We start from the raw sequence: 12262 nt of genomic DNA, 5'->3' as shown, positions 1-12262 counted from the left end.
AAAATTACTCCAAAGCTCAGAGAGAGGAGGGTTTATGTCTACATAGGCTAAAAAAAAACCAAACTGTTTTATTTCCATACTCAAACATGTAGCAAGAATTCCTTGCCTAGGGAACAGTGGCAGATGAATAATGACGGTGCGATGAAGCTGTTATTATATTCAGCTTGAAAAACCAAAAGAAGCAGCATTTAAAGCTTCAGGGCCAGTCTGTTCAGCTGCTCCCGTGCAACAATTCAGACTAACCTACATGGATATTGCCCAATTGTGTGTTACAGCTCATTCGCTACGAGGTGACAGCATTTCACCAGCCATTTGTGGAAAAGAAGGTAATTATTGTGTGATGGATTCCACCTGCACCCTGTGAAAATAACCCTGTGCATGCCTAAGCACAGTTGGTTTAAAATAACCCCATCCAAGAATAATTTCTCTATCAGCAGCACACTGTAGAAAAGAGGATTCTTATTTTATTTTCTGGCCGTTTTACTTAAAGATCAAATTGCTGGAAGTCTGTGTGCTCTACAGGAAGGGCCAACAGTATATCAGAAAATCAAAAATGAAATGGAAATTTAGATAAGCTTAATATCTTCAAGAGCAAGTTGGATCAAGATAAGAATTCCTCATCTTCAGTGTTTATAGGCATGGGAGTCATGCGTTAGTGTTATCATTAAGACAGGGTTTAGTTGGAGGAAAGCGATTGAAAAGCAGAGTGTCCATAAGATTGTGCTGTGCAGATTTTCCGTAAATTAAAGGCTAGCTCTCTGTGATGTGAACTTATAAATCCACTGATAATCCGCATACAATTAACATTTAAGATGATGGAATATACGAAATCCGTGTATGAGGAATGTACATGACGAAATGATAGGAGGGATAATGTAATGAGGATGCCTCTCTGTGAAGTACCAATGGCAATATTTGAAGACACAGAAGCCAAACAATAAAGTATGAAAACAAATATACATATATATTTATATTTTTATTTATATTTAATTTCTGGGAGGATATCTTGTACACCAAATATCCCATTGGCAGTTAAGCGCATTCAATGTGTTTAGAAGCCAGAAACAGTCACTTGTTTTAACAAACACAAATACAAAATAAAGATAACCACAAAATAATGAACTGCATGTATATAACATACAAAAGAATCCCATGCCTACTCAGTAGGTAACTTCAACATTCCAGCTCTTGAAGATGTGGATATTTACATGTAACTTTTACAAAAATATACTTTATAATTTTTATCCTTTTTTGCTTACATTCTGATAAAATGAAGCGGTGCCCTCATAGCTCGTCCCTTTTCCTCCCTCTGAGTATGACTTACATTCTGTAACAAAAATATTCCCTCAACCCTTAAGGCGAGATGCAGTGCATCCTCTCTCGCGCTCAGCCGAGTCACAACATCAGCAAGGCTTCACAAAAGGCACCAAATAACGGGAGCGTTTGTCTTGTTTTTTTTGTTGTTGTTTTTTGTAAATGTTTTTTTCTTTTCTCTGTTTTTCCATATAACCAAGCGATATGTCACATGTGAGAAAGAGAGAAAGAGAGAGTACCAGTGGATGATATTTACAAACAGAAACTAACATCACTCTTACTCATGCTTGAATACTTAAGTGCTTTTTTTTTCAAACAATGTCAAAACATATCACAGCATCATCACTACATAATAGAGAAAAGTATGTAGAAAATATGGCCCTGCTCACTTCAAATAATACAATGCAAATATGCAAATAATTTTTCACATCAGTGGTACCAAAAATGATAAAAACAAAACATGGCACATGTACAATATACATATATGATAGCTTATGTATATCATTCAATGTCTTTTGTACTGTATGAGTGCCTGCAAGGACGAGCGTGCCTCAGCACCAAAACTGCTGGCAATCTGTTTGTCTCTTGGTTCTTGTGTACCTAATAGCAGAGACCCGCTAGTGCCGGTTTTCATTCTCTACCTCTGGAGTCCCTTATGCATTTGAAGTGCTGCATTTGTTTTACAGAGAGAGAGAAAAAAAATCCCTTTTCATCTTGTATTGTCTTTGCCCAGTCCTTGACATGTGTCTTTTTCTTTCTTTCAGGTAAATCTCAAGATTCACCTAACACTGCACAGGGAGCAGAAAAGTGCTTTTTGGAAGGGAAAAACAAAGTCCTTTTGATGCTGATTTCTTTCCCCTCAAAAAACCTTAAGGAAGGAGAGGTGCGGAGAGACTAAAAAAAAGTTTTTCTCTTTGCTCTTTCTTAGCAGATCTCGATTGTCCTTGGGGAGAGGGTGGTCTGCATGTCTGAGAGTGGGGTGGGGACGGGGGAGCTGTAGATGTTCGATGCGACTGAGGAGGGGAAAGAGGAGGCGACCTGGGACTGAAAGGTGCTGGACATGGACACCGATGGGTACGTGGTGGCGACGGAAGGAGATGGATAGGAAGTGTGGACAGGAGAGGAGTAGCAGGAGGTGACCGGAGAGGGGTAAGAAGACACTGGAGACGGGTAGGAAGTGATGGGAGAAGGATAGCTGGAGGCAGGGGAAGCAGCTGACACCGGCGCTGCTGTAACCACCACTGCTCCTGCCTTCTCTGCCTTCTTGTCCTTCTGCCGTAGATGGATCTTGGTGTGCCTTTTCCTCTCGTCACTGCGGGCAAACTTGCGTCCGCAGATCTCACAGGCGAAAGGCTTCTCACCAGTGTGAGTGCGGATGTGTGTTGTCAAGTGGTCACTGCGGCTGAAGTTGCGCATGCAGATGCGACACTGGAAGGGTTTCTGGCCCGTGTGGATGCGGATGTGACGTGTCAGCTCATCAGACCGCGAGAAGCGGCGATCGCAGGTCTCCACAGGGCAAGCGTAGGGCCTCTCGTGCGGAGGCGTCTTGCTCGGCCGAGTGGGGTACTTGCGCATGCGGCTGGGCTTGATCAGCTGAGACTGGTAGACACTCTTTAAGTCCTGGGAACCAGTCTGGGTGGCAAAGGCCTTGATGGTGGACAGAGGAGTGAGGGAGGGCTGACTTGACTGACTCTGGAAGGGCTTTTGGTCAGGGGGCACCAGGCTGATCTCTCCCTGCTGCTGAGGGAAGAGGTAGTCAGGGATCATGGGCACGGGGAAGCTCGTGCTGCAAGTCTTGCCGTTGGGATAGGCAGGGGGTGGGTACTGCACCGCCCCGGCTGAGCTGGCAAAAGCCTGGCCCTGGTCTGGGAAGATGTCAGAGTTGGGGCTGGAGTAGGTTGGAGCAGCCGAGTAGATGGGGTTGGGCTCGCTGTGATGAATTGAGGAGCTGAGGCTGGAGCTCTGAGATGAGGAGGAGGTAGAAGAGGAGGATGTGGAGGAGGATGGGATAGATGAGGAGGAGGACGAGGTGGTCTGTGAGGCAGCAGACGAAGAGGTGGAACTGGGAGCGACGTTGCCCATTAGACCGGTGAACAGGCCCAAGATGGGTTCCGCCCAGAGGCTGTTGCTGCAGGTGGTGGCGGGCTCGAGGGTGAAGCGACCTGTGTAGGATATGGGGGGAAGCCTCTGGGTGGGGTAGGTCTGCTCCACCACTGGCTTCTCACAGTTGAAGGGGATATCAGGTAACGTATCTGCAGGGAGCACAGAGAAAGGAGAGGCATTAATCAAACTGTCAATATCCAGAGGGAGGGGGGTGGGAGAATCCTGCCAAAGCGGTGGACAGTGTGTCACCTGTCTCCCCTGAAACAGATCAGCCAGGTGCCCACGCAGAGAAACCCCTCCAACTAAACTCTTTCCCCCTCAACTCTGAAACTGTCTCTCCTACATCTCAACAGGAGCTGCTGTGCAAGCTTTCTGGACTCACATTTTCATGTGCTCACACTCTCTCGATCTTTCTTTCATTTACTGTCTTCCTGTCTTGCACAAGGGCACGCACGCACACAAACGAGCAGATTCTTAGAGCCCATCACAGAGCCAGAGGCAATTGATTACCGAAACTGCAGTTCAGCTGGTTTTAGGAATGCAATTTGAATTGAGCTGTAGGAGTGTCTAGAAGCATGCCGTGACTGAGCAGCGCCTAAGTCCTCGAGAGTCGACAGGGAATAAGAGCCCTCAGTGAATTGATATTAAGTAAAATGTTTTTTAATTGCTGTCTTTTTGTTAATTTCCTTCATGTTTTTGTATTAATGTACTATGCCCAATCAGCTAAAATTTTAATTTACCCGTAGCCTGTAAAACCACATCCAATAGACTTCTGAAAAATCCTAATATGTCAGCTGCAGTTATTATTTAATACTGTTAAATATTAATCGACAGCAAACATGAAAATGTACTTTAAAGTTACACAGCTGTTTATTTCTTGTAACTCTTTTCTTGGCTCAGTGTTTCTCAGCAGATGTGATCTAACCTGTAGTTCAGTTTAACATGCAGCACAGAGACCAAGAGGCAAAAGAAATAAATTTCTATCTCTTACCTCCAGCAAGGTGGTCATACTGCTCTCCTGGCTCCCCGGAGCCAAAACCTGCACCTTCGGGTGCGGAGGCAGTGAGGAAGGGTGTCCCTGTAGAGCTGAGCATCATCACCTCCTCCAGCTTGGGGTAGTTATCCATGGGGGAGTGAGGAAAGCTCAGAGGCTCTGAGATCTGCAGGGCTGGGAGGATCATCTCGGTCTTGGCTGCAGCCATCCTCTGCTGGTGCTGAAGCTGCAGGGCTGAGGCTGCGCTGGTGGCTGCTGTGGAGCGAGGGAGGCTGGGTGCACGCTGGCGGAGCAGTGCCTCGTAGGTGGAGGGAATCACTTAGCCCAGCTCACGGAGCGTTGCACACTTCTGCTGATGTCAAGGAAGACACTGTTTTCTGCCTCTGCTCCGTGACTCGTTCTCCAGTCGTCCTGCTGATTTCCTTTTGCTCTCAGAGATGAGTAAAGATCCGCTTGTCTTTTCAGAAAAAATCAAACGTGTCCTTTATACTCATTCCCTAAGATTAATCAAAATTAATCAACAGATCAATTTTGATTTTTGTATTAAATTACTTATCCAGTCAGGTTTTGACCTTCTTGGATGGATGTTGTTTTGAATTGACTTTTCACTTGTGGTGTGATATTTCTCAGTCAGGGAGTTCTATGTGTTTATCTATCTATCTCTGCTCTAACAGTTGCTCTTGTGGGCTCTCAGGGCTCTCTCTGAGCTGAGAGGTTTCCCCGCTCCTTTTATACCCTCTTGCGTGACGTAGATGTCCATATTTGGAGCAGAGGAAGCCCATATTTAGGCACTGCAGTGGAGGACACATGACGCTGGCCTGAAGGGAAAGCAGAGAGGAGAGACTTTATATTAAGCTCTCGCAGTAAATTGCGGAGACAACTCCGCTCTTCCTCTGTCCCGAATCAATGTATCTTCATCGCCAAACAGCTCCTACAGACAGCAGCATAATTCTTGCTCTCTCCCCGTCGCTCTATAGATTTGATTTGGATTTCCCATCTGTGCAGCAGGCTGCGCTGCTGCCGGAAAGCCCGGCTCCGCCGTGCCTTATAAGGTCGTGACTACATAAGGACCTATTCCGGTGGGTTCCATTTCCCTGTCCTTATTTGGAGCTTCCTGAGGCAGCGCTGATCGCTGCTTGGCAGTGAATGAGAGGCTGGAGTGCAAATCATGTCCAGCGCTCACAATAACTAATGTCAGCAACAGAATCCTGCTGCTGTGTTTTAAAGCACAGACTGCTTTACAGCTCAGCTAAAGAACTCCATGTGAAAAACTTGCTTTTCATTGATTTAGTTATTGTTAAACATTTAAGACTGTATGCATTTAATAAGGAGGAAACGTTTTAAACGACGATTTTGCATATTTATGATGCGCAATCCAAGCACCCAAAAAATAACACCTCACCACATTAAAAGTTACTGGGTTTTTTCAACATTTTGAATGTTTAGAAGTTACGTTGCTATGTGTTTCTCCGGGGCCTATAGGCTTATTGAATATGAATAATTAGCCGATGATAAGTGAGGCTATTTCCACGGCTATAGGCTCAGAAATATAAGACTGTGCAAACTCTGCTGGATGGGAGCAAACTTCCTCCAAATTAACTTTCCGTCTCTCTCGGCTGTGTCATTGATTAATGAGAACAGATAGCCGCGGATGCTGACGAGGTGCGGGGCGATCTGTCTAATTGAGGGGTGTCCCCAGCTCAATATTCAGGGAATCTCTCTGCCACTCAGCGGCCTAATGGGCCGCATTAACAACGCTGCGCACAGCTGCCAGGACGCCTGCGGGATACCGATGTTCCCCCGGCTGCTCCCGCTTCGGCTGGCGCGCCAGCACTCCTCGGTGGATGCTGACGGGAAATCAATGTGTTTCCCTTGCTGCTGACTGGATCTATATGCGAGCAACCTCATTGGGAAATATCGTGGGCAGGAGACGTTGAGGTGGCCCGAGAGAAGGAGAGACAGACAGAAAAGAGATGCTGCTGGTGCGGTAGAGAGGCCGGCAGGGTGAGACTCAACGATCCTCAGATATTTGGATTCAGACTCCACTGATTTCACACTAAAGCCTTCAGACCGTTTTTAAGCTACACTTTTATCTACAGGTGCAACAAGCATGTGATCAGATTCAGTTTTTTTTAAAGTCAAAGATTATACAGACTGGTGATTGACTGATATGGCAACAAAATGAAACAGAAGTATTATTCAGGTACACACAGTAGACTTTTGGTCTTTACTGGATGGCATTCTCTCCCAAGCGTTCCCCATTCAGCCTCTGGCAAATCTCTCTGTTTACCCCCATTAGACTGATAGCAAAATTCTGTCATATATTATGGATGATCTGGAGCAGAGGCTCCTTCACAAAATCCAAATAAGCCTGGAGGCGAGGGCGCAGCTGGAGAATGTGTAATGTTGTTTATTCATACAGATACTGTACGTATAAATGATCACATCTAATCACTTTTGAAGGTATGTGGCATGGCACAGCGGTGTGGTATTTTGGAAGGCAAATGGTTGCTCCCACTGCTCACACACTCTTAAAATTTTGGATTTACGCTTTGTTTTTCAGTAAGACGAATGCCACTCCACTATGGGGCTGTTACTTCATAGGAAAAAAGACCAGATGATGGCATGACAAGGTGATGATACCAAATCTAAACTCCTGTCTGCATCCAGCACTGCTGCATGCATCAGTGACTGAGGTCGATAAATTTGTGGCAAAGCAAAGAAGAAAAAGCAGAGAGCGCAGATGAGAGAACTCATCATCTGATGACAATGTAATAAAATCAGGTTAGGGAAAACTCTCAGAAAAGTAATAAAGTAATAAAGATGATAAACAGTTCGCACTGGCTGTTTGGGCCTCCCTTCACTCTGATGCACGGAGGGGGTGGAAGCCAGATGCTGTAAGGGCAGGAGAAGGAGAATGAGTGTGTGCATGTGGATGTAGATGCTCGTGATATGTGTGCACTGTCGCATGTTTGTGTGTGTGTTTGGGTCAGCTGGTTCACTCTCCTCGGCGTGTTCCCCATAGCTGCCCACACAAACCAGCCAGAGGAGTCCTCGCCTGATGAAACTCCAACGCTCCATGCCAGCCAGCATGGAAAAAAAAGGCTCTCCCATTACCTACGCAGCCACCACGCCCCTGTTCAGACACACACACAAACACACCCCGCACGAGCGCTGGTTAATATTTAATCATGCCCCAATCTGCCACAGCGAAACGACGAGGAAGTAGATAGAGGAGCCAAAAAAGATAGAAGGTGGAAGAAGAGCCAGAGCAAAACAATAGAAGCAAAGGCATGGAGACGTATAGATATCGAAGAATTGCAGGCAGGTTGAGCAAAAGAGCTGAAGGAGGTGGGAAGAGAGGGTGAGAGTCACAGAAAAATAGAAAACAGAGAGAATCTGAGAGAGAATCCTCACACCCACATATCGTACGTGGGAGCAAATACCAAGCTTTGTGTTGGCATTTGTCAGCAGCCGATGCCAAGCAGTCAGTCAGTCAGGGAGACGGGACAGACAGACAAGCAGTACCACCTCCTCACCTCCCCGGCTGCCCACACTGAGCTGTGGTGCAATCCCTCCCCATTAGCATACAGGTGTGTTCAGCCTGGTGTGCCCCCATGATGGGCGGACCAAGATTAGAAGGTGGGTGATGACAGCTACCAAAGCCTGGGTGTTACATAATGTGGCAGAGGAGATGGGAGGGAGGGATAATGTAATGACAGAGAGAGAAAACAGAGAGGACCTGGCTATTTTGGAGCGCAGAATGCGGCTATCATGGTTTTATTTTACCAAGTGGGAAGGGGGCGAGAGTGGTGGATTTTAATATGATAAAAATTAAATGGGCCTGGATGTGTTGGGGCCTGCGCTATACACAGCGAGAGTTTATAATTAAATGGGAGAAGAGCAGAGGCCTGATCGTCTCGGGCAGAGTGACAGGCTGAATATTAGCCCATAGTCATATGGTGATGGGGGAGAAGCCGAGAACACGATAGGAGGCTATTTGACAAATGTCATTTTTCTCCCAGTTTTTAAAGTGACGCCAGCAGGAGTGTGTGACCTGACCTTTTACACGCAGAGGGAGATGCGCCGGGAAAAAGGGATGAACAGGCGTGAGAGGGATAAAACCTCCCAGAGAACGTCGAGGAAAACTGGTAAAGAGGACGAGGAAAATCTGGACTAATTGACTCACATGAAAAGCCGACTGGATCTAAAGGGATTCTGAAAACTGCTGACACTGAAGACATCCATTACTGTACATCTGCTCAAACACTTGACACCTCAACTCTGCGCCTCAGTCATCATAAACCTTGGCTCACTTATTGAAATCTAACACAGCCCATGACAATACAGCGCCGAAGATTACAGCACGCCACCTGTTGCTGCTCTGAAGCAGTCAGACATCCTTTTTTTTCTCTTTTCAGAGGAGTCCAGGAATGCCACTGTGGAATGCAGGCCCTACCATAGCGGCATATGATTATAAGATGACAAGTTTTCTTTTACTGCATCAGCTGACCTACTAAAGCTTCAGGTCTGCAGTGACGTTTGAAAAACAATCTGCTTGCACTTCAGTCACTGCAGGCATCCCTCCCTGTCATATTACCCCCCAGGCTGTGAGGCAGGATTGGTGCTAACGTATCACACAGAAACAGAGCGGCGGCATCGAATGGCCGCTCTATCTGCTTATCTGCCCGTTGTTTCCCTCGGAAGGTGGCTGGTGACAGAGAGACAATTACCGAACACATCACAAAGCACACCCCAAACTGGCCCCACCGTGTCCCCGAGGGTATGTGACTCACTGAATCCCCAGCCTGTTTGTTTGATGCTTGTGACAAAAGATCTGACCCCTGACCTTTCAGCTCCCGATGAGTCACTGGTAGCGGGCTGAATGACGGGGCTTCCCCACACCACGCAGCATTCACGGTACAGCAACGGCTAACATTTAAAGGTTGCCACAAAACACTTTTATGTGTTTGTCTGAACCGTGTATGCAATAATCCGTGGGTGACCCCGGCATGTTGACAGATCGGATGTATGCAAAACAGGACGGTGTTAGCTAGAGTCGAAACTTAGCAAATCAAGTGCTCAAGAAGTTGTTTCAAATGCTATAGAATTGGATTTTTTCTAGATAAGTAGCCTTTATTTATCTGTTGTGCCATCTTCGACTGATGAGAGATTAGATGTTGCTCTGTGAAACATGAGCATCTACCACAAACTTTCCAACCCTTTCTGTCAACCACAGGTGGAAGTGCATTTACTCATGTACTGTACCTAAAACATTTTTTAGCTACTTCTACTGATGCTGTATTTTTTTTACAACTCTATATACTATATTTCCCTCTCAGCCATAGTTAATAATGTCTTTTATTATTTTACATTACATGTAGCAGAACTCTTTTTATTTATTTGTTTAACACCTTCACCCAGCTCCACCAGTCTCAATTCAGTCACTTTGTGCAGGAAGAAATCAGGCACAGACCAGACCAGATCCTTTTTAAGTTTACATCATCGTTGCCTGGATGTTGCGCCTTCTTGCACCGGGTCAAAACTCCTTATTTTGGCTGATTGACTCAGCTGACTGGAGATGCTGCTCACAGTGCTGACGTCTTCACATGGGCAGAGAGACAGACAGGAAGAGACACGGAGGCAGAAAGATGTGGCCTCAGCGTCCAGACTTAAAAAGCAGCTAGTTTGTTGTCTTTAGGTAACACGTTTCGGGTGTGACTCATGAACGTACGTAGACGAGGGGCAGACAGAAAACATCCAGACTCACGGAGCTGTTTTTATTCCATGACAATCTTCAGAATTTAGTCAAGAATTTAAACTTTGCTTTTAGTCCACAGTCACACAAGAGCTCAGCCAGTCCACATCTGTTTATGTGGAAGAACAGCTTTATGCAGCGTGGGTTTATTATTGCATCAGACAGTCATCACCCCGCTCACTCTTTGGCCCTTGATGTTTGTTGAGAGAATGGCAAGAAAGGGGAGATAGTTTGGTTTTTATCCTCTGCTTTCTGATCCAGGAGCCATAAACACATAGCTCCGGCTAGGTGATGAAGATTTGGTAAACTTGCCCTGAATTCACCCTGTCTCTCAAAGGATGACCTGTCTAAACCCGGTGCTATACAAACAGCTAACACACACATATACACACACACATCTTTAAGTTGTTCTCCAGGTTTTGTTTGAGTTTTGAGTCACATCAGAAGTTGCCAAGACAAATAGTCTCCCTGGGTCCAATGGCCAAAGCTGTTTCCAATAACTTGCCGTGAAGTGAAAATGACAGTCGGAGAGAGAGAGAGAGACACATCTTCTCAGGTGAGAGTTATTTGTTTTGTAGTGTCAGAGCAGAACTGAAGTGAAGGAGTAGAGAGGGCGAGAGGCAGGGAGATAAATGGGTGAGGAGAGATACAGAGGCAGAGCAAGTGATGGAAAAAGAAGAGCCGGAGAGCGACAGAGTGAAAGAGAAAGCGACTGTTAGTGGGTTGTTGACAGGTGGGCCTGAGGGCAGGTACGACAGGTTGATTCAGGTAAGCCCCTCTCCCTCCACCCCCAGCCTCACCCCCCACCCTCCAAACCCTCCCCTCTCCACCACAGCTGGAGACTGCCAGTGCGGGATAGCCTACAGGGCTGGGGAGACAGGCCTCCATCAGAAAGCCCCGCAACCCTTTTTACAATCACACAATAATCATTTAACTCAGAGCGCTGCATGTCAGCAGGCATGACGGCTGACGAGGCCGACAGACAAGACGGCAAACAACGGTAACTGCAACACCCGTTGTATGCTTCCAAGGAAAATAAAAAAACAAACAAGAAATGGAAGAAAGGGAGAATAAATAAATGAATAACTGTCAGAAGCATTGGCTTATGGGACAATGGGTTTCTCAGGAGTCGAGGGCTTGAGGGCCAAATGTCGTTTTGGGTCACTCAGACTGATGATTAACCAGCAGATCTCATAAAGTCCTCTGCGGTCAGACAATAAAACGTCTCAAGTGATGTGCAATTATAACTAATCTGATTTGCACTAATGCTTTTAAATTTAGGTTATCTATTAGCAATTAACAGGGTCAGAGTTGCCTCTCTTTTTCTCTCTCCATGCAATCCTTTAGAAACGGCTGGGTGTGCAGGTTAATGGTGCAACTGGATTAAGGAGACGAGATTCATATATAATGCAGGCATTTACCTCAATGGGAGAAACGTGACTGGTGAGCAGTGTTTACATTAAAGGAGGGTGAGAGTTCAGCTGAGCCCAGGGAATATTTTTCTGCCTACGCTGGCGGCAGACAGTGTAATGAATTTCTATAAAGCGCACAGCAAATAAAAATAAAGACACACAAAGGAGATTGCATGTTGATGGTTGTCGGGCGATGCTGACAAGGAGAAATGGGCGAGGACGCTGTCGAAACTTGCAGCAGTACAAAGTTTGGAAAAGACATCCAGTAGCCGTTGGTCTCAATCTCATGCGCTAGAGTCAATATTTTTGAGCAATAATCTCAATTATATTGAGGCCTTTGACACATGTTTAGGGAAGAGTGACCAAACACAAAGTAAAAAGTTTTATGTTACCTTTATGGCTGAGGACAGTAATGCAGGCTACAGCAAAGACACACACTAACACGTTCCATTATTTGTATTTGTCTTGCTGTCCAAACACACCGTGCACGTGGCACATTGAACACATACGCCCACATACACACACAATATGGTGTCCGAGGGCCGTCACAAGTGCATGTATCCACAAGTGTGAGGACGGCACACACCCAGCATATAGCCTGACATTCTCTTGGCCACAATACACTGCACAATTAAAATAAATCTTATACGAAGGCCACATGGTGCTGCTTTTTCTAACAGC

General features: G+C 45.9%; 1 protein-coding gene across 1 annotated transcript; it reads right to left on the bottom strand.

The window, feature by feature from the left end:
* Positions 1-957: 957 nt before the first annotated feature.
* egr1 (early growth response 1) lies at positions 958-5137 on the bottom strand. Its single transcript, XM_022211639.2, has 2 exons — positions 4409-5137; positions 958-3566 (listed from the first exon to the last, which is right to left on the bottom strand). Exons 1-2 carry the CDS (start codon positions 4617-4619, stop codon positions 2239-2241), a joined length of 1539 nt encoding a protein of 512 aa, XP_022067331.1. The 5' UTR covers positions 4620-5137; the 3' UTR covers positions 958-2238.
* Between the last annotated feature and the right edge of the window lie 7125 nt (positions 5138-12262).

The sequence above is a fragment of the Acanthochromis polyacanthus genome, chromosome 10 (assembly GCF_021347895.1).
Source record: "Acanthochromis polyacanthus isolate Apoly-LR-REF ecotype Palm Island chromosome 10, KAUST_Apoly_ChrSc, whole genome shotgun sequence".
In the NCBI taxonomy this organism is placed as follows: Eukaryota; Metazoa; Chordata; class Actinopteri; family Pomacentridae; genus Acanthochromis; species Acanthochromis polyacanthus.
Note: the sequence above shows the minus strand (reverse complement) of the source record. Positions and strands in the feature narration are given on the sequence as shown.

What these genes read in the sequence shown, in the direction of transcription:
- egr1 (XM_022211639.2), bottom strand. Translation starts at nt 4,619, where the DNA reads ATGGCTGCAGCCAAGACCGAGATGATCCTCCCAGCCCTGCAGATCTCA. An exon ending in GTATGACCACCTTGCTGGAG is followed by an intron (nt 3,567 to 4,408) that starts GTAAGAGATAGA and finishes TGCTCCCTGCAG; the next exon opens with ATACGTTACCTGATATCCCC.